General features: G+C 44.6%; 1 protein-coding gene across 1 annotated transcript in view; it reads left to right on the top strand.

Moving 5' to 3' along the window:
* Window positions 1–3,169: 3,169 nt before the first annotated feature.
* The window catches only part of kcnk12 (potassium channel, subfamily K, member 12), a 52,580-nt gene continuing 32,629 nt past the window's right edge, over window positions 3,170–23,120 (top strand). The window contains exon 1 of the mRNA XM_035800792.2: window positions 3,170–3,933. Within this exon, the coding sequence (XP_035656685.1) occupies window positions 3,597–3,933 (337 nt within the window). The 5' untranslated portion in view covers window positions 3,170–3,596. The remainder of the gene's footprint in view (window positions 3,934–23,120) is intronic.

The following is a 23,120-nucleotide window of genomic DNA, read 5'->3' as shown; positions in this document are numbered from 1 at the left end:
GTTATAACCATGTGACATGGGCTAGGAGAAGTGAAGAAAAGAGAAGAGAAGAGGAGAGGAGAAAGTAAAGGTGCAAGCAAATAGTGTTTCCAATGAGACAAATGTTTCTGTCTTTCTGTGTCTCCCTTCTGGAGCCCATGATCCAATCAATAGGCTATTCACCGAACACTGTCTTCCAGGGTCAAATCAGCAGGGAAGCCAATCCAGAAGAAAAAGCCATATTACACATTTGTTTCATTACAAAACCGGAGAGCAACATCTGTTCCGGTGAAGTCCACAAAACATATAGCATGTAACAAACAGTTACATGGCCTACAGCATGGTCGAGCAAGTTCATTTTCACTGCATTTTTGGACTACTAAACAACTATTGATTTAGAACCACAGAGAGTTACCGCAAGTCGCAAAGAAAACAGGAGCTGCCTCCACTATTCCAGCACCATTTCAACTTCAACATTTCAACATCATCAAATCACCTCTGCTTAGTCTAATACTGTGACAACTAAAAGATACCAAAAACAATTTAGTACAATCAATGTAAATTGCATATGATGTGGCTGTCCATGGTACCTTTTTCTATGCTAGTGTGTGTGTGTGTGGTGTAGAAAAAATGTTTAGTTTTTGTTGTCCTAGGCTACCTGGCTAAAATAGTTGCTCGCTAACCTAACTTCCGCCAGGCCAGCTAGTTAACATTAGCATATTACATCTTGCTACATATTGAACTTCCATCCCCTCAGGCCAGGGGCACAACAATGTATGAATATATGGTTGGATCAGAATTGTCATTATAATCATTGGCCAGTACAGAGAATTAGGTAAACCACAAGTCCAAAACCCTATCTCTATCCTTGGCTAATTTAGGAAAGGGACAATTTGAACTAGCAAGCCACCAGAGGTCAACAACACAACTAGATGCAACAATTCAATTTGCATTCTGTCAATAATGACATTTGGCTTGTGATGTGATTTGTCTGAAGCCAAATCCCAACTGGCTTCCCTTAACTTTTTTTTGGTGTGCCAGGATAGTTCACAGTTGAGCTCGCTCAGTTTAGCTCAATTCTGATTGGCTATTATTCATTTTTTAAATTATCAAGCGAGGCCAAATGCTCGCTGGCTTCCTTTGCATTCTTGCATTTGATGGTATGCTGCAACAATGTCATACTTTTGTCAGGGGTGTGTACAGGAGGCGAAGTCAGGTGCAGGAGAGCCGAGTGTAATAAACAGGCGCACTTTAATTCTGGTCCAAAAATGACAGCACATAAGAACAATAACGTGCCAAAAACACGGAACATAGCAAAAGTATTGCGCCTGACAAAATCCACAATAACAATAAACAATTACATACAAAGACATGGTGGAGAACAGAGGACTAAATACATGCATTACTTATGGAATGAAAACCAGGTGTGTAATGGAACAAGACAAAACAAATGGATATATCAGAAATGAAGAGGCGATGGCTAGAAAGCCGGTGACGTCGATCGCCGAACGCCACCGAACAAGGAGAGGAGCCGACTTCGGTGGAAGTCGTGACAACTTTTTCTGACCAGACAGCATTAGATAGATAAGCTATTCATTCGCTTGTATGCTTTCTCCAGTGAAATACATTCAGCCTCTTGTGAATTGAAGGACATTTATGAATCACAGAGAGAAGAAAGATACATTATACACATTTTGTAAATGTTTTGGTGAAGCCTGGCTTCCATTGGCATCCATGAATACACGCTACTGCTGGCTTTTGAGGGTTGACATTGATTTTCGTAGAAAGTTTATTTAAGTGAGCCCCCCAAAAATAGTATTTGATATAGAAGAATTCATGCTGTCAGATATATGAATTATTGGAAAATTAAAGCGGTTAGATGGTCTATTGCCGACACTAATTGCCTCATATGCTATGCATTCCAGATATATAACCCAAGACCGCACATAATGTCCTAATGTAGCCTCGGCTACATTTGAAAACGTTTAGAAGGGAACGATTGCTGTTCCGCACAAGCTCGGACAACTCTGACGCGCGCAAGGACGGTTGGAGTTCGAACTGATTTGAGTGCAGCTCTCCGCATCCTTTCTTTCTTGCGCATTCGGAAACGGCTGTGGTAAATGATGCGCGCCGCCACCAACTCGCCTCCCCCGTGTGTTGAAAGCTGTGCGGCAGCGACAGCGGCAGAGGCCACGTCGGGGTCAGTGTAGACTATTTGATTTAGTGTTTCATGGAGCCTGTATAAGCGGACTTTATTTTCCTTTTTAATTTACGGTCGATATCGGTGTGTCTGTTATTCGACAAGCTGTGTTCTTGTACTCGTGCTGATAACTATCTGTGTCAAAGACTTTGAAAAGACACAGTAGCCTACTTTAAAAGTGTGTCGCTCATCGCAGAGTATGGGCTAATTGTTGCTAGTAGGGACTGATGCGTTAAGCACCGGGAACTCTTTGTGGCTCTCCATAGACACTGCCTACTGAAGGCGTATTGAAAATAAATACCACAGGGGGTTACTATGAATCATGTCTCGGGAACATGTGTGTCCATGGGATTTGGTCAAACGATACTCAAGAAAAAAAAGTAAAGCTGGATTGTTGTCAGAGGGCCATAGACTCAAATATAAAATATGTACCCGTTCAACTGCCATCAACTAAACCGTCAACGAATGTATAATAACAGAATATCACTTCAAGTTTGAGTGTTGATGCTTCGTCGTTGAAGATTATTTTTCAACGGTGGTGTCCTCTCCGGACTCTCCCCTCCTCCGCATAGCCTGTGGTGACGGTGGTGGTAGCTATGCTGCATGGGACACAACAGTCTTTGGGAAGTTAGTATAGCATGATCTCAGCAGTGATCCACAGATCCGATGCAATGTGCTGCCAGTGTCTGTTCTCGACTTTCACTGTCTCATTAGGACTGCAGCTCCGCGTTATACCCGCATCAGATAGCCTGTCATGGGAAGATAGATTGAGGAGTTGAATAGGCGAAGAGAAAGAGGAAACAAAATGACCGAGATGCGCCCGCAGGAAATCGCAATGACTTCTTTCTATGTGTAGTAATTCGACCGTGTCAAATGGTAGTGACAGAAAGTGATATAATAGCCCACCGGGGATGAGCGGTTTGGTGCAGCAACCCAGCGGGAGGATACTGACTGCATATCCGGTCCTATAGCTTGCACAGTGGTCAAGAGGAAGAGGAATAGCCGAACATATGATGAGATTCACTTTGTTGCATTACCACTAAAGATAATTCGATTGTTTTTAGATTAGGGGTTGATGGGTAGCCTATTGCACTGATGTGATATGCTCTGGATACCGCCAAAAAAGTCATCGGTCCCAATCTAAGGAATAACGAAAGGTTCTATCTGTTTGGCTGTTTGGCGTATCCAGAATTGGGGTTGGTTCTTCTCGGTTGTCCAGCTCAGCCTATATAATTGATGAAAAGGGAGACTGGCTTCTGTAAATGTCCTATAACGTTTTTGGAATACGCTCTGAGCCCTTGCAATATCCTTTGATATTTTGTAAGAAGTCTAAAGTGGGGCCATAAAGTTATTGGATGCTCTGTCCAACGCGGGGCGGGTCGCTGTCCGTCGCGCTAGTGGTGCTGAAGTCTGGATAATGCCTGGCCAGCGACTGCAAGGCTGCCGCTCCCTCCACATAAACGAAGACAACGGCCGCTTCTTGCTGCTCGCCGTCTTGATTATTCTGTATCTGCTGTCCGGTGCCGCAGTGTTTTCCGCTATAGAGCGGCCTTCGGAGGTGCAGGCGCATGACAGATGGAACAGGACACTTTTCAACTTCAGCGAGACGTTCAACATCAGCTTGGAGGATCTGAACTCTTTTCTACGGGAGTACGAGACAGCTATTGCCGCGGGGATCCGAGCTGACGCTCTCAGGCCGCGATGGGATTTTACAGGGGCTTTTTACTTTGTTGGGACTGTGGTGTCAACTATTGGTGAGTATAGAAATCGAGCTTATCAGTGATTTAATGCATTAATTTAATTCAGACAGAGTGGTGACAAATATGAGTAAGAAACAAACGCATGCAAAGATAAGCGTCAAGTCTAAATTCATTAATAAAGAAGGATCCTGCTTTGCTCACAAGACAGCGTGTACAATATCATGCTCATCTTCTGGGAATTTGCTGCACTTACTATGCCAACATATCCTTCCATTATTTAGACATGACATGTTTTGATGTACATTTCGATTAAGGCTTAATGCAATGCAACGGCTTATCTTTGAGATCAGCTATGCATGGACAGTATCCACAGAAATGATTCAAATCTTTATGTTTATTTACAGTTTAGCTGCTTTGCTTTTTGTTTGTTTAAGTGTGTGTGATATCACTGACCTTGTAGGACTCATCGTCATATCTCCATAACCAATGTATGTGTTAGCAACAGTGAGACCTGTGAGAGTGCTTCTTTTTCATTGCATATGTTGGTAAACATATGGAGAGATGATGTCTCATAATATGGCAAGGTCAGCAGTCCTGAGCAAGTCAGCGGATTAATCATCGGTTGTTTTCCTCACTGAGAAACAGGGTGACATTACATTGGCATATAATTCTCATCATCGAGTTTTGCAGATGACAGATGTTACTCTACTGTTATCTTGTCCAAAAGACAACAAATCAATATGTGTGGCATTTAGTAGAGGCAGAAGGTCTGTCTGTCCTCATGATGACATATCATAGACCTGTGGGTGTGTTCATGAAGAGTCTCTTATTCATTATGATTTACTGTAAAATGCCAAACTAATCCAAGATCAGCACTCCTACCTACTCTGACATGCCTTCATTAATACGGGCTCTATATAAATTGCATGTATCATCGCTTATACTACAGCATGTAAAATGCCCAGATCAACAGCCTCAGACTATTTTTCGACAGGCTTTCCTTAGGATATTGTCATACTCGAGCCATTATTATTCATATCATCACTTACTGGACCTACTGTAAGTGTATGTATAATCACTGATCCTGCACCATGTAAAGGCCCCACATCAGTCTCCTATTCTCTTTTGCCACTTGCTTTCACCCAGTAAATGTACCATAAATGCATAAAAATCAAATAAAATGTTATTGTTCACATACACATATTTTGCAGATGTAATCACAGGTGCAGCGAAATGTTTATATTTCTAGCTCCCACAGTGCAGTAATACCGAACATTACAAAACAATACACACAAATCCCCCGAATGAAAATACAGAAATTAAGAAATATCAGAACAAGCAATGCCAGAGTATATGTATATGATGGTGTGTATAGACATTATGGACATTATATGAATAGAAGAGGTGTGTACAGCAGTAGTTATATAGGATGAGCCTTGGCTAGAATACATTATATGCATATGAAGTGGGTAAAACATGTACATAGGGCCGCAGTCTTTAAGGTGCAGGGTAGAGTACCGGGTGGTAGCCGGTTAGTAACATGGACTAAGTTCAGGGCAGTGTACTGGGTGAAGGCCAGCTTGTGGTGACTATTTAACAGTCTGACGGCCTTGAGATGTGTTTCAGTCTCTCGGTCCCAACTTTGATGCACCTGTACTGTATCCACCATCATATAGCCTGTCATCACTAGTCTTTCAGCAGTTACATTACCCAGATCCGCATCCACCTCAGCACGCTGCTTTACCAATGGCTTTCTCTAGGATATTATTGTCATGGATACTCAATGATACACCTCCTCCTTATACAGTTAAATGACTGCATCATCAGAGTCCTACTTTCCATTGGCTTGTAGCCAGAACATTGTGACAGGCCTACTAGAACTGTCTGATGTGTCATGGTGGATCCACCAGTGTGTAAATTAACCAAATCATCAGCCTCAGTCTCAGCCATTTTTCATGCCAGACTAAACCTTCTGTACAGGCTGGTAACACACACACACACACACACACACACACACACACACACACACACACACACACACACACACACACACACACACACACACACACACACACACACACACACACACACACACACACACACACACACACACACACACACACACACCTCGTCCATGTTAGATGACGCAGTCATCATCTTCCTTCAGCCTCTCAATTCTATTTTTCCATTGGCTTTCACCCAGAACACCAGATTAGCCATTTTTCCAGTCAGGTGTTACATCTTAGCTGTGGAGGAGTCTTTGGCACGCAGGTGACATCCTATTTCTATGCCATTTGGCTTGGCTCAGCTAGCCCTGCTCTCCATTCTGAGAGGCACTGCACGTAACTCTGTATAGGACAGGACCCATGGGTGCATTTTGGGAACATTTTGAGCAATAGGAAAACAGAATGTCAATGAGAGTCCCCCCTGCTCCCCCTCATTTTAACATTTGCTCCTGCGATATGTCACTAAAGAGCAAGTGTGCCTGCCAGGGCAGCCTGAGGGTTAGTGATGGGCTGTGTGGCATAGTTGATGGTGACTGAGGTCCGATGTGTGTGTGTGTGTGTGTGTGTGTGTGTGTGTGTGTGTGTGTGTGTGTGTGTGTGTGTGTGTGTGTGTGTGTGTGTGTGTGTGTGTGTGTGTGCGCGTGCGCGTGCGTGCGCGTGCGTGTGTGCGCGTGCGTGTGCGTGTGCGTGTGTGTGTGTGTGTGTGTGTGTACCCTGAAGCCTAGCTGTGTGCCAACCTGATGCCCAGTGGGCAAAATGTGGCTTAATGATATCCTTCTCTATGTTTGAAATGTTTTTTCTGGTTTTCATACAAACAGTACGCAACATCCTCGTTCTGCTCCCCTGCAGAGTCTTGGGTCCATTATGAGTGTTTGAGAGTGTGTGTGTGTTTAAATACTTACTGTCACGCCCTGACCTTTGTTATCTTTGTTTTCTTTTTTTTTTTTGGTTAGGTCAGGGTGAGACGAGGGTGGTTTGTTTAGATTTTGTATTGTCTAGGGGTTTTTAATGTCTAGGTGTTTATATGTCTATGGTTGCCTAGATTGAGAACCAATCAGAGGTAGCTGTTTATCGTTGTCTCTGATTGGGGACCATATTTAGGTAGCCATTTTGTCTAGGGCATTTGTGGGTTCTTATTCTATGCTTAGTTGTCTGTCTGCACTAGCTATATTAGCGTCACGGTTCGTTTTGTTGTTTTGTATAGTTTTTCAGTGTTCGTACTTTCATTAAAGAAGTATGTACGCTTACCACACTGCGTCTTGGTCTCCTCCATATGACGACCGTGACACTTATTTTCTGTGAGTTTTAGTATTTTTAAATAATGTGGCCCAAATCAAGTACTTCTATTGGCAATATTTAAAGTATTTTCAAATAATTTCCTAATACATCACCCGCTGCAACCCTCTCTCTCTCTTTCTCTCTCTCTCGCTCTCTCTCTCTCTCCCCGTCTCCATCACACTGGTAACCCCTGCTGACACACACACACTGCTGCTTGAGACACTCATGTAGAAGAGCTTCTGTCTGAGCTTCTACTCTGACACATATAGACAGTGAGATATATACAGTGAGACAGATACATGGCGAGACAGATACATGGCGAGACAGATACACGGCGAGACAGATACACAATAAGACAGATACACAGTGAGACAGATACACAATAAGACAGATACACAGTGAGACAGATACACAATAAGACAGATACACAGTGAGACAGATACACAATAAGACAGATACACAGTGAGACAGATACACAATAAGACAGATACACAGTGAGACAGATACACAATAAGACAGATACACACAGTGAGACAGATACACAATAAGACAGATACACAATAAGACAGATAGACGGTGAGACAGATACACGGTGAGACAGATACACAATAAGACAGATACACAGTGAGACAGATACACAATAAGACAGATACACAGTGAGACAGATACACAATAAGACAGATACACACAGTGAGACAGATACACAATAAGACAGATACACAGTGAGACAGATACACAGAGAGACAGATACACAATAAGACAGATACACACAGTGAGACAGATACACAATAAGACAGATAAACGGTGAGACAGATACACAGTGAGACAGATACGAAGTGAGACAGATACACAGTGAGACAGATACACAGTGAGACAGATACACAGTGAGACAGATACACAGAGAGACAGATACACAATAAGACAGATACACACAGTGAGACAGATACACAATAAGACAGATACACGGTGAGACAGATACACACAGTGAGACAGATACACAATAAGACAGATAAACGGTGAGACAGGTACACGGTGAGACAGATACACGGTGAGACAGGTACACGGCGAGACAGGTACACGGTGAGACAGATACACAATAAGACAGATAAACGGCGAGACAGGTACACGGCGAGACAGATACACGGTGAGACAGGTACACGGCGAGACAGGTACACGGCGAGACAGATACACGGTGAGACAGATACACAGACAGATACACAGTGAGACAGGTACACGGTGAGACAGATAGACAGATACACAGCGAGACAGATACACAGTGAGACAGATACACAGATAGACAGATACACAGCGAGACAGGTACACGGTGAGACAGATACACGGTGAGACAGATACACGGTGAGACAGATACACAGATAGACAGATACACAGCGAGACAGGTACACGGTGAGACAGGTACACGGTGAGACAGGTACACGGTGAGACAGGTACACGGTGAGACAGATACACGGCGAGACAGATACACGGCGAGACAGATACACTGTGAGACAGATACACAGTGAGACAGATACACAATAAGACAGATACACAGTGAGACAGATACACAGTGAGACAGATACACAGAGAGACAGATAAAGAGACTGACATTTCCCTGGCATGTCTTTATGGTAACACTCAGTCAAGAAGGAAAACTCATTTCCCACCTGTTTAGCTTACCCCTTTAAAAACACTCTCCAGTACTCTTTGTGTCTCAAGAACTTTCTTGCCAGGTCTCCCTCGGAAAATAGATTTTCAATGTCAACAGATCTTTCCTGGTTGAATAAAAGGTTAAGTAAAGGTACAAATATGATGACCTTATAGCCTAAAACACAGATGGAGTTGGTTTGTACATAGACCCCAAGAATAGTCTGTAGCAGTATCGGGGTCAGTTCCATTTCACTTTCAATTCACTTCAGTCAATTTAGTTTACTTCCTGAATTTAAATGGAATCAGGAGGAATCTTCTGGAAAGTCAATGCACATGGAGTCAGTGTACTCAAATATTTGTCCCAGAAGTTCTTCTATCAGGCGTGTTGACAGACCAGACAGACCATTCATGTCCTGAATAACCGGACGAGGAAACTATGGTTTACACACACAAGCACGAATGCACGCACACACACAGTATCTGGTCAGCCCATTACCAAGAAGACTTGAATACCAACAGACTGATTTAGCCTCTAATATAGTTTTTTACAGTTGCTAACAAGCGTTTACCTATACTTAAGACACTGTCATGACTTCCGCCAAAGTCAGTTCCTCTCCTTGTTCGGGCGGCGTTCGGTGGTCGACGTCACCGGTCTTCTAGCCATCGCCGATCTCCCTTTAATTTTCCATTTGTTTTGTCTTGTTTTCCCGCACACCTGGTTTACATTCCCTCATTACTTGACGTGCATTTACCCCTCTGTTTCCCCCATGTCTGTGTGTGGAATTGTTTGTTGTAAAGTGTATGTGCACTTCAGACTGGTTTGCGATGGGTTATTTCAACCCGTATTTTGTTGTTCTGGGTGCAGTTTGTTTTGCCGCATTAATAAACTGCTCCAGTTGTTACCCATTTCTGCTCTCCTGCGCCTGACATCCCTGCAGCCAGTTATGCACCTCTTACAGATACTTTTACTAAACTCTTAACACAGCAACACACCTACATCACACAATTAGCCAAATAGTACATTTTCTCCTCAAAACCACATTTTGTTCATGATATACCAACTCTACATTTCAAAATGCAAAACAACTTTCTCTACATACGCTAACTGGTCCAACTACTCCTCTTTCTGGTCCAGCTACTCTTCTCCCTGGTCCAACTATTCCTCTCCCTGGTTCAACTACTCTTCTCCCTGGTCCAACTACTCCTCTCCCTGGTCCAGCTACTCCTCTCCCTGGTCCAACTACTCTTCTCCCTGGTCCAACTACTCCTCTCCCTGGTCCAACTACTCCTCTCCCTGGTCCAGCTACTGTTCTCCCTGGTCCAGCTACTCCTCTCCCTGGTCCAGCTACTCCTCTCCCTGGTCCAACTACTCTTCTCCCTGGTCCAACTACTCCTCTCCCTGGTCCAACTACTCCTCTCCCTGGTCCAGCTACTCTTCTCCCTGGTCCAACTACTCCTCTGCTTGGTCCAACTACTCCTCTCCCTGGTCCAACTACTCCTCTCCCTGGTCCAACTACTCCTCTCCCTGGTCCAGCTACTCTTTTCCCTGGTCCAGCTACTCTTCTCCCTGGTCCAACTACTCCTCTGCTTTGTCCAACTACTCCTCTCCCTGGTCCAACTACTCCTCTCCCTGGTCCAACTACTCCTCTCCCTGGTCCAACTACTCCTCTCCCTGGTCCAGCCACTCCTCTCCCTGGTCCAGCTACTCTTCTCCCTGGTCCAACTATTCCTCTCCCTGGTCCAACTATCTCTCCCTGGTCCAGCTACTCCTCTCCCTGGTCCAGCTACTCCTCTCCCTGGTCCAGCTACTCCTCTCCCTGGTCCAACTACTCCTCTGCTTGGTCCAACTACTCCTCTGCTTGGTCCAACTACTCCTCTCCCTGGTCCAACTACTCCTCTCCCTGGTCCAACTACTCCTCTCCCTGGTCCAGCTACTCCTCTCCCTGGTCCAACTACTCCTCTCCCTGGTCCAACTACTCCTCTCCCTGGTCCAACTACTCCTCTCCCTGGTCCAACTACTCCTCTCCCTGGTCCAGCTACTCCTCTCCCTGGTCCAGCTCTCCTCTCCTTGTCCAACTCTCCTCCCTGGTCCAACTACTCCTCTCCCTGGTCCAACTACTCCTCTCCCTGGTCCAACTACTCCTCTCCCTGGTCCAGCTACTCCTCTCCCTGGTCCAACTACTCCTCTCCCTGGTCCAACTACTCCTCTCCCTGGTCCAACTACTCCTCTCCCTGGTCCAGCTACTCCTCTCCCTGGTCCAACTACTCCTCTCCCTGGTCCAACTACTCCTCTCCCTGGTCCAACTACTCCTCTCCCTGGTCCAACTACTCCTCTCCCTGGTCCAGCTACTCCTCTCCCTGGTCCAACTACTCCTCTCCCTGGTCCAGCTACTCCTCTCCCTGGTCCAACTACTCCTCTCCCTGGTCCAACTACTCCTCTCCCTGGTCCAACTATTCCTTTGCCTGGTCCAACTACTCCTCTCCCTGGTCCAACTATTCCTCTCCCTGGTCCAACTACTCCTCTCCCTGGTCCAACTACTCCTCTCCCTGGTCCAACTACTCCTCTCCCTGGTCCAACTATTCCTCTGCCTGGTCCAACTACTCCTCTCCCTGGTCCAACTATTCCTCTCCCTGGTCCAACTACTCCTCTCCCTGGTCCAACTACTCCTCTCCCTGGTCCAACTACTCCTCTCCCTGGTCCAACTATTCCTCTCCCTTGTCCAGACATACTTTTTTCTCTCTCTGCTCCTCTGTGTTGTTCTGTATCCACATTGAACAAAATCAATCCAAATAGTCCCCTTTTTACTGTGTGTGTCCATGTAATTGAAATAACTTCAACACTTGGCTATGGCTCCGGAATCAGCTTTTATTGGTCTATTTTACACTACTTACAGTAAATCAGCTATTTCTCAACATTTCAATTATCTGTTCATTCAAAAATGCTTATCAGCTGATTCAATATAGGTTTTGAGATGCTGTTGTTGCAGAAGTAGAGGCTTTATGCTATATTTAAGGTTTTGAATATTAGGTCTTCATTTCTGGAATGCTGTGTGCAAGCATTTGTAAATAAGACAAGAAAGATCCATAATTTTGGTATTGGGTAAGCTTGTATGTAAAGAACATTTAAGCATTTTAGAAATGTGTTAATTGACTGTATATTCTGTGAAAACAACATGAATTGTATTAATAGATGGATGTTGTGCTAACTGTGTTGAGTTTTGAAAATGTGACTACAGATTGGACAAAAGGATGTTAGAGATTGTAAAACAGTGTAATAGAACTGTCATTTATAGCTAATAGAGCCATGTTGATTGATTGTTAACCGGTGTGTGTGTGTGCCAATAGAGCCCACGTTGATAGTTAACTACGGATAATTAGGACAATATTTTTGAGGCCAACAGTGCATCAATAGTTTGAAAGTGCCTTTAAGTTAACTTAAAGTGCCTTTAAGTTGCAGTGGTACGGTACTGTGAGTGTGTGCGTCTTTGAGTGTGTGCGTGTGTGAGAGAGTGTGAGCGTGCCATGATGTTGTATGCCATTAAGTTCCAATGCTGTGGTGCTGTGGTGGCTTGGTGCTGTGGTGCTGTGGTGTCTTGGTGCTGTGGTGGCTTGGTGCTGTGGTGGCTTGGTGCTGTGGTGGCTTGGTGCTGTGATGCTGTGGTGGCTTGGTGCTGTGGTGGCTTGGTGCTGTGGTGACTTGGTGCTGTGGTGGTTTGGTGCTGTGCAGGCTTGGTGCTGTAGTGCTGTGATGCTGTGGTGGCTTGGTGCTGTGGTGCTGTGGTGGCTTGGTGCTGTGGTGCTGTGGTGGCTTGGTGCTGTTGTGCTGTGGTGGCTTGGTGCTGTGGTGGCTTGGTGCTGTAATGTTGTGATGCTGTGGTGGCTTGGTGCTGTAATGTTGTGATGCTGTGGTGGCTTGGTGCTTTGGTGCTGTGGTGGCTTGGTGTTGTAGTGCTGTGGTGCTGTGGTGGCTTGGTGCTGTAGTGCTGTGGTGGCTTGGTGCTGTGGTGGCTTGGTGCTGTGGTGCTGTGGTGCTGTGGTGGCTTGGTGTTGTAGTGCTGTGGTGCTGTGGTGGCTTGGTGCTGTAGTGCTGTGGTGGCTTGGTGCTGTGGTGGCTTGGTGCTGTAGTGGCTTGGTGTTGTAGTGCTGTGGTGGCTTGGTGTTGTAGTGCTGTGGTGGCTTGGTGTTGTAGTGCTGTGGTGCTGTGGTGGCTTGGTGCTGTAGTGCTGTGGTGGCTTGGTGCTGTGGTGGCTTGGTGCTGTGGTGGCTTGGTGCTGTGGTGGCTTGGTGCTGTGGTGGCTTGGTGCTGTGGTGGCTTGGTGCTGTAGTGGCTTGGTGCTGTGGTGGCTTGGTGCTGTAGTGCTGTGGTGGCTTGGTGCTGTGGTGGCTTGGCGGTCCAGTAATGACGACAAATGACTAAGATGTTGGAATAAACAAACTGACAGGGACTCACATTGACCGTAAAGATTGTTTACTGGTGGTTTGAGTGAGGGCCTCTGGACGGAGCACAATTAAGACCTATAGTTAAAAGGGAAAATAACATTGCCTCTATGTTACCTTCCTCCAAGGTGCATGACCAAAGAATCAAACGGGAGATGAGGAAAATATTCTGCAACGTTTGGAACACATTGGAAGCACATTTCAATATATACTTTTAATTTTGTAAAACCAACACGTGCAGTGGCTTAAAGTGCCAACCCACTGGGCACAGACGTCAGGACAACATCTAGTTTGGATTTACATTTGATTGAGTTGTCAACTAACGTGAATTCAAATTGAAATTCTAACCATGTCATTAGATTTAGATTAAAAGTTTGGCAAGGAAAATACAAATTCTCTAAATCCCTTTACTTGACTTTTTTGAAAATCAGTTTTCCACATGTTATCAGAAGGGAATGATTTATGTTAACAGAAGGGAATGATGTGGGAACAATGTTCATTCAACCGGTTTGTGCACAATATGTGTATGTGATCCCTGTGGGAATTGATCCCTCAACCTGCTGTGTGATGCAGAGTATTATTTATAGCAGGAAGTGGAACAGCTCTCTACAAGATGTCCAACATGCTGTGTGTTGTGTGTGTGTGTGTGTGTGTGTGTGTGTGTGTGTGTGTGTGTGTGTGTGTGTGTGTGTGTGTGTGTGTGTGTGTGTGTGTGTGTGTGTGTGTGTGTGTGTGTGTGTGTGTGTGTGTGTGTGTGTGTGTGTGTGTGTGTGTGTGTGTGTGTGTGTGTGTGTGTGTGTGTGTGTGTTCTTTCCTTTTTGTAGACTATGCCTTTATCTTCACCCCTGACAGCAACAGCTGTCTCAGCCATTGTTGGCTTGTCTGTCTGTTTGCAAAGGACCTGTTCTCACCCAGCCAGCTAGCACTGGCACAGCCACACACCCACACACTCAGCCTGGCTGTTATGTTCAGTTTAGTCACAGACTAAATAGAGGCAGCCAGCTAGGCAGTGAAAAAAAGAACTGCTTTGCCATAATGGAAGCAGCAGCACAGCAACCCACCTTCACACATTTAGGTCTCTCAACGCTTACAGTGTGATGTAAAGCTTGCTAGGGAGTTCACAGCCATGGAGCTGCGACAGTCAGCGTTCCATTGTGACATAATGTTCACGCTTCAAAAAGAGACAGTGAAATGAGGTTGGTAAATGTGTAATACTGAGCCACGCGGACTATCACGGCTCTGCAGCTCTGCGGCTTTGAATTGGGCTGAGCAGTTCTGCTAGCCTAGCATTAACAACCATGCTTGTTACCCCAGTCAGAGTCAAGGTAAATCAATGGTGAAGTTTAGATGGGGACAGCATTAGTAGTAAAAAAAAAAGCTAGCTTGTCCTCCCCATGACCCCAGGTTTATGGAGCTGTGGAGCGGGTGGGGATGATGGAGATCCCTCCTTCCTTTCCTCTCACCCCTTAGAAAGTAGTAGTGAAATGGAGCTCCTCCCATCCTGTCCCCTCTCCTTTCCTTTCCTTTCCTTTCCTTTCCTTTCCTTTCCTTTCCTTTCCTTTCCTTTCCTCCCCTCTCCTTTCCTTTCCTTTCCTCCCCTCTCCCAGTCAGCAGACTGAGGCCCTTTACTGTACTGGCTGCTCTGAGTCTAGCTCCTCGACCAGCCAGCAAGTCAGCCTACCCTGTTAAATCATCATTAATGAGTGTGTCGGCATTGTCACTCAGCTAGGGAGTAGGGACATCACAAGGAGACCAAACCACCTTGTTTGTTTGTGTGTGTGTTTGTTTGTTTGTTTGTGTGTGTGTTTGTTTGTTTGTTTGTGTGTGTGTTTGTTTGTTTGTTTGTGTGTGTGTTTGTTTGTTTGTTTGTGTGTGTGTGTGTGTTTGTTTGTTTGTGTGTGTGTTTGTTTGTTTGTTTGTTTGTGTGTGTGTGTGTTTGTTTGTGTGTGTGTTTGTTTGTTTGTGTGTGTGTTTGTGTGTGTGTTTGTTTGTTTGTTTGTTTGTGTGTTTGTTTGTTTGTTTGTTTGTTTGTTTGTTTTGCAGTGCAGTGGTGCTCAGTGGCCCAGAGGCCCTGGCTACATTAAGGTTCTCTCTCCCAGGTCTTGCTTCATCCTTTGGAATGGAAATATATAGATTGGCTCTGTGTACTTTTTGTGTGTGTGTGTGTGTGTAGATTTGAGGTTGCGTGTGTGCGTGCAATCATGCAAGCATACGTGTACTGGGCAAGGCTGGGCGGCAACAAGTACTCCAGGAGTCTGAGGCTTTACAAGACTGAATGATGTCAAATCAAGTCTGCCGGAATCTTGGAATTTCTTTCTTTCCTTCTGCAATCTGTGTTCTAAAGGTCATGTGAAGTCTGCCAGAGCTGCAATGTTGACTTCCCGGAGGGTATAGTGTATGTTGCTGTATTCCTTGGCTGCTCCTTGGTGCTTTAATTTAGATAAAGTGCTAGCCTGCTGAGCTGGGTCAAAAGCATCTGTGTTGTTGTTGTTAATAATGTTACTAAGATGGAGGAAGGAGTCTGGGGAGGTGGCTGTGAAATATTCTCTTTCTGTTGTTGGAGGATTTAGCAAATATCCACCTCTTTCTCTTTCTTCCGTCTTTCCTTTTTGGGCTGCAGGTGGCCTGGTGGTTAGAGCATTGGGCCAGTAACTTAAAGGTTAAAGGTTTGAATCTCCTAGCTGCCCCTGAACATTGCAGTTAACCCACTGTTCCCCGGTAGGCCGCCATTGTAAATAAGAATGGGTTCTTAACTGACTTGTCTAGTTAAATAAAGGTTAAATAAAAAAAATAAACAATTTCTGTCTGTCACTTATCTTTGCTGCTGCAGTCTCCCCCTCTGTCTCCACCTCCCACTTGCAAACTGTCTCTCAACCTCTCTCTGTCTCTCACTATTTCTCTCCTCTCTCTGTCTCCCACTCTCTCCTCTCTGTTATTCACTCTCTCTCCTCTCTATGTGTCTCACTCTCTCCTCTGTCTCTCTCCTCTCTCTCTCTCCTCTCTGTTTCTCACTCTCTCTTCTCTATTTCTCTCACTTTGTCTCACCTCTCTGTCTCTCACTCCCTCCTCTCTCCTCTCTCTCTCTCCTCTCTATGTTTCTCACTCTCTCTCCTCTATTTCTCTCACTGTCTCCCTCTCTCTCACTCTCTCTCTATCTCTTCTCCCTCTGTTGCTCACTCATCCCCTTCTCTATTTCTTTCACTTTGTCTATCCTCTCTGTCTCTCACTGTCTCTCCTTTCTCTGTGTCTCCTCTCTCTGTCTCTCCTCTCTGTTTCTCTCTCTCTCTCTTCTCTATTTATCTCTCTGTCTCTCCTCTCTCTCCTGTCTCTCTCGGTCTCTCCTCTCTCGGTCTCTCCTCTCTATGTCTCTCTCTCTGTCTCTCTCTCTCTGTCTCTCCTCTCTCTCCTGTCTCTCTCGGTCTCTCCTCTCTATGTCTCTCTCTCTGTCTCTCTCTCTGTCTCTCCTCTCTCCTCTCTCTTTCTGGCTGTCCTCTCTTTTCCCATGGTGGCTATGCAGTAGATGGCCTGTTATGACCTTTGATTGGACCATGTTCATCTCTGGGACGAGGTTATACCATCTTGTCTACGTAGGCTAAATTCCAAACCCGACTTCATAGGTGGAAGCATCTGAAAATGAAACTATGAACATAATTATATCTACCCATTCGTCTAGGGGTTGATTTGAGATTCTGACTTAGTGTCTTCTACAGTGTTTATCCACTGTGTCCTGTATCTCCATCTCGGGTTCTCTGTCCTCCCATTCTCTCTCAACCACCCATTTTCTCTCTCAGCTTCCATTCCCTCCGTTCCTCTTATGTCTCCTCTTCTCATTCTCTCTCCTGCTCCCATTCTCTATCTTACTCCCACTCTCTCTCTTTCACTTTCATTTCATGTTAATCAGTCATACAGTTTTTGGCCTGCCACTGCTCATAATGAAATTGCACGATATTGCTTTTCACTGCATTGTAATATAGTCTTGTAAAATATTGTTTGTAAAATAGTCATATCAGATCATTTTTCCTAATAGAGGTAAATGACTTCAATTGAATGAAGATGAATTTCAATTTCATTCAGTCATCTAAAGCTAAATGAAATTGCCTCCATAGATTGTCTATGTTTGTCCTCTCCCTCTACTGTTGTCTCTCTATCTCTACTCGCTTCTCGCTTCTCCCTTCATGTCAGGTTTGACACAGGACACACACACACACACACACACACACACACACACACACACACACACACACACACACACACACACACACACACACACACACACACACACACACACACACACACACACACACACACACACACACACACACACTCCCTTCCAGGTAAGCAGGGGATCCAAGCAGCATAATCACTCATCCATAATATCACATAGCTTCAGGCAGTGTAAACTAAACTTTGCCACTGTAGCATCATTGACCCTATTTCCTGGCCATAATTCAACTAGATAATAGTGCCCAGGGAGTAAGTGTGTGACTCGGGGTGCAGATTGAACACTATCATCTCTCACAGTCTCACGTCAGAATTAGACGTTCATCCATGTTTCTCAAACGTCAAATTTCAAAGTGTTTAAGGTTAAGTTTAGGCATTCATTCAGAATGTTTAAGGTTAGGATTAAGTTTAGGCATGAATTCAGAATGTTTAAGGTTAGGATTAAGTTTAGGCTTTAATTCAGAATGTTTAAGGTTAGGATTAAGTTCAGGCATTAATTCCAAATTCTTAAGGTTAGGCATTAACACCGAAGGGTTACGGAAAGGGTTAAGGTTTGGGATAGGCTTAAAACAAAACATTTCAAATACAACTTTCCATCACTGGATTTGAACATTTGGAATCAGAGTCAGATGCTTACACCCTTTCACCATCCCTGTCCACAACCCTGGCAAAGCCGAAACCTACTTGAAGATGAAAGTGCTCAATGTTGCCCCTCGTGGACGGTTTCCACGTCATCTCCCGACAAGAGCATGTGAGCGAAGTTGAGTGGTTGAAAATCCCGCTCATCACGCTCCATGTCCTTTACAACCGCTCCTCTAAAAAACGCTCGGTGCTCACAGGAAAAAAACTGCCGATCCAAATTCGCTGCATTCATTAAAATCACTGTTTAACCAACAGCCATTTATTTGTGTTACTGTGTGGACCTAACATTTGACTTTGAAGTATTGAAACCAAACCATATGAATTTGAATGAAAAGTATTTGAATAAATATGAAAAGGGGAATGTAAGAAGTGCACATAATTTCAAATAGGCTACATGTCATATTAAACAGCATATACAATCCCTGTCTGGTAATGAGCCAGACAGGGAGCCTAAGAAGGAACACCAAATGTTTTTTTTTTCAAGGCTATAGCCTACAAAGAAATACACTGTGAAGCATTTGCAAGTGCGACACAATAGGCTGGTAGGGTCATAAAGCGCTCAGCATTTAAACAACATTTTGTTGTATTAAATCATTATAGGCTGTGACTTAGAATTAAATACAAATTGAATGAAACATGAAAAATGACGGTTGTCGTAAGAACGGGACCAAGGCGCAGCAGGTGTGGAGTGCCACATCTTTATTCCAAAGTGAAATAAACAATAGACAACGATTACCAGCTGCCTCGAATTGGGAATCATACGAAACACCAACAAAGAAAATATAAACTGGAAAACAACATAGAAATTATAAGATAGAATACCCCCTAGTCACACCCTGACCCACCATAGAGAAACAAGGGCTCTCTATGGTCAGGGCGTGACAGTGCCTTTGAAATCATTTTTAGAATACATTTTTAGAAACATAAGTCTGGCCAGTCTGTGACTTTAGGCTCATGCGATGGTGCCTGGATATCTGGCCAGTCTGACTTTAGGCTCATGCGATGGTGCCTGGATATCTGGCCAGTCTGTGACTTTAGGCTCATGCGATGGTGCCTGGATATCTGGCCAGTCTGTGACTTTAGGCTCATGCGATGGTGCCTGGATATCTGGCCAGTCTGTGACTTTAGGCTCATGCGATGGTGCCTGGATATCTGGCCAGTCTGTGACTTTAGGCTCATGCGATGGTGCCTGGAAATCTGGCCAGCAGTGGAGAATATCCTCTCCTCACTTGCAGAGCCACTGGGGTTGCTACACACCTTTTTGGCCACTCTTGCCAGGCTGGGCATGGATTTTTAATATTTTTTTATATAGGTAGGCCTAAAGGTTTTTAGGCTAAATAACCCAATCAATCTTGTGGATGTCGGGTGAGATGGATGTGCTATTAATGTGCAGGCAGTCTGACATATGTTAAATCTGGTTCCTGTTGTGAGTCTATATTGCGTTCATAGAGGAAACTGAGGATTCACAGGTGTAAATCGATCCAAATATTGTTAGCACATAAAATGCCCAGTTTCTTTATTGTGTTGTATTCCTCTGAGCATGTCACCCAAAACGCACACAAGGACTCTGCACTTCTGAGCGCATCCCTTGATTAGTCTAGAATTCAATCAGCTCAGTTTGAATTGCAGCCTCATCCAGCGAGAGTATCATTTTGTTAGCAGGGGAGGAGAATTCTCCACCTGGGCGGACTGTGAGAGGATCAGGTACAAATCCAATGGTATCCATGGGCATGCTGTAATCTTCAAATCTGGTGGAGAAGTTGTCACTCAGCTGCTTGATGAAATCTTCCATCACCTCTGTGACAATGCTGTGGACCTGGTCCATCTGTCTGTCTTTTTATGTGTGTTGAAGTTCAGTAGCCTTTCAGATAATCAAAGTCCAAATCGAAACACTCAAGCTTCCTAGTAAAGGCCTCAAGTTTTTTCACCATGTACAGTACATGAACCTCTTCCTTGTAACTGCAGATTTAACCTGTTTAAGTGACAGAATATGTCAGCCAGCTTGCGGTTAATGCTTAAATGTTTCTGGGTCAGGCCTCTGTCTGGGGCGGGAAGGCCACTTTGAATTTAATTATTTGCAAACAGCGACATTTTCAGTGCAAATAAGACACACTGGCTTGGCATTGGGAAAAGATGGTAAGATGAATGAACACGTATCTCTCTCTCCATTCCAACCGGAAACTTCAATTTTCATTATTCACCTTTCTTTTGAGACTTTTTGAGAGTGACATTTTATCTTGCTGTCAAACTAACTGTTCTGAACGAATGTTGACGTTTAAAAAGTAGTGTAGGCTACAGTAGGCTAAGTAGACCTGTTTTCCCCACCAATCAACACACAGAGAAATAGACAAAAATAGTAATTGAATAGAGACATTGGTGATTTTATGAGCATAATCAGATCGAAGTTATTGTGTTATTATCCCTGAATTTATGATGTACTAATCAGATGTGTTTAACATGTTGTTCAATTTGTAGTCTAGGCCAAATAGTTGTGCTAATATTATATGATAATTACAGTATGTTCTGGCCTGCTGACGATTAGTTCAGAAATAAATTGTCCCGGGGCCAAACCTGGTTGATGAAACCTGGTATAGATAATAGAATGAAAATAAACAAGAGATTTGTTTATAAATACTTTGCAACAATGAAACACTTAGCTACAGTTGAAGTCGGAAGTTTACACTTAGGTTGGAGTCATTTAAACTTGTTTTTTAACCACTCCACAAATATCTTGTTAACAAACTATAGTTTTGACAAGTCGGTTAGGACATCTACTTTGTGCATGACACAAGTAATTTTTCCAACAATTGTTTACAGACAGATTATTTCACTTATAATTCACTGTATCACAATTCTAGTGGGTCAGAAGTTTACAAACACTGAAATACCAGAAAACGATGTCATGGCTTTATAAGCTTCTGTTAGAATAATGTATATAATTTGAGTCAATTGGAGGTGTACCTGTGGATGTATTTCAAGGCCTACCTTCAAACTCAGTGCCTCTTTGCTTGACATCATGGGAAAAACTAAATAATTCAGCCAAGACCTCAGAAAATAAATTATAGACCTCCACAAGTCTGGTTCATCCAATTTACAAACGCCTGAAGGTACCACGTTCATCTGTACAAACAATAGTGCGCAAGTATAAACACCATGGGACCACGCAGCCGTCATACCGCTCAGGGAGGAGATGCGTTCTGTCTCCTAGAGATTAACGTACTTTGGTGTGAAAACTGCAAATCAATCCCAGAATAACAGCAAAGGACCTTGTGAAGGTGCTGGAAGAAAACCGGTACAAAAGTATCTATATCCACAGTAAAACGAGTCCTATATCGACACAACCTGAAGAAGCCACTTCTCCAAAACTGCCATAAAAATGCCAGACTATGGTTTGCAACTGCACATGGGGACAAAGATCATGCTTTTTGGAGAAATGTCCTCTGGTCTGATAAAACAAAAATAAAAATGTTTGGCCATAATGACCATCGTTATGTTTGGAGGACGAAGGGGAGGCTTGCAAGCCGAAGAACACCATCCCAACCGTGAAGCACGGGGGTGGCAGCATCATGTTGTGGGGGTGCTTTGCTGCAGGAGGGACTGGTGCACTTCACAAAATAGATGGCATCATGAGGACGGAAAATTATGTGGATATATTGAAGCTACATCTCAAGACATCAGTCAGGAAGTTCAGGCTTGGTCGCAAATGGGTCTTCCAAATGGACAATGACCCCAAGTATACTTACAGAGTTGTGGCAAAAGGGCTTAAGGACTTCAAAGTCAAGGTATTGGAGTGGCCATCATAAAGCCCAGACCTCAATCCTATAGAACATTTTGGGCAGAACTGAAAAAGCGTGTGCGAGCAAGGAGGCCTACAAACCTGACTCAGTTACACCAGCTCTGTCAGGAGGAATGGGCCAAAATTCACCCAACTTATTGTGGGAAGCTTGTGGAAGGCTACCCGAAACATTTGACCCAAGTTACACAATTTAAAGGCAATTCTACCAAATACTAATTGGGTGCATGTAAACTTCTGACCCACTGGGAATGTGATGAAATAAATAATAGCTGAAATAAATAATTCTCTCTACTATTGTTCTGACATTTCACATTCTTAAAATAAAGTGGTGATCCTAACTGACCTAAGACAGGGAATTGTTACTACGATTACATGTCAGGAATTGCTCTTTCTTGCTCTTGATCTTGATCCTCATCTTTGTAAGTCACCTTGATTTAGCACCTGTGTGTTCTGTCAGTTTCATTCTGAAAATATTTAGTGAACTCCATGACAGTACCTAACGCAAGGGGCTATAGCAGCACACACGCTGCCTACAAATACATGCTGGGCCGGGCATGCCCTGAACTTGTGAAGTGAGTGATGCTGGAGCGAAATTGGAGCAGGCGAGAAGGCCCACCCTCCAGTAAAATTGGGCACACTCTCCTCCTCGCTCCACTCCAGCTCCGCTCCACTCACACACTCTGCTGCTCGCTCCACTCCAGCTCTGCTCTTCTCTCACACTGCTTCTCGCTCCACTCCAGCTCCACTCACAAACTCTGCTCCTCGCTCCACTCCAGCTCCACTCACACACTCTGCTGCTCGCTCCACTCCAGCTCCACTCACACACTCTGCTTCTCGCTCCATTCCAGCTCCGTTCCGCTCACAAACTCTGCTCCTCGCTCCACTCCAGCTCCACTCACACACCCTGCTTTTCGCTCCACTCCAGCTCCGCTACACTCACACACCCTGCTCCTCGCTCCATTCAAGCTCCGCTCATACACTCGGCTCCTCGCTCCACTCCAGCTCCTCTACGCCCACACACTCTGCTTCTTGCTCCACTCCAGCTCTGCTCCTCTCCGCTCATACACTCTGTTCCTTGCTCCACTCCAGCTCCGCTCACACACCCTGCTCCTCGCTCCATTCAAGCTCCGCTCATACACTCGGCTCCTCGCTCCACTCCAGCTCCTCTACGCCCACACACTCTGCTTCTTGCTCCACTCCAGCTCTGCTCCTCTCCG

This window comes from Oncorhynchus keta, chromosome 24 (genome assembly GCF_023373465.1).
Source record: "Oncorhynchus keta strain PuntledgeMale-10-30-2019 chromosome 24, Oket_V2, whole genome shotgun sequence".
NCBI classification, from domain to species: domain Eukaryota; kingdom Metazoa; phylum Chordata; class Actinopteri; order Salmoniformes; family Salmonidae; genus Oncorhynchus; species Oncorhynchus keta.
The sequence above is the reverse complement of the archived record's forward strand: the minus strand, read 5'-3'. Positions and strand labels throughout refer to the sequence as shown.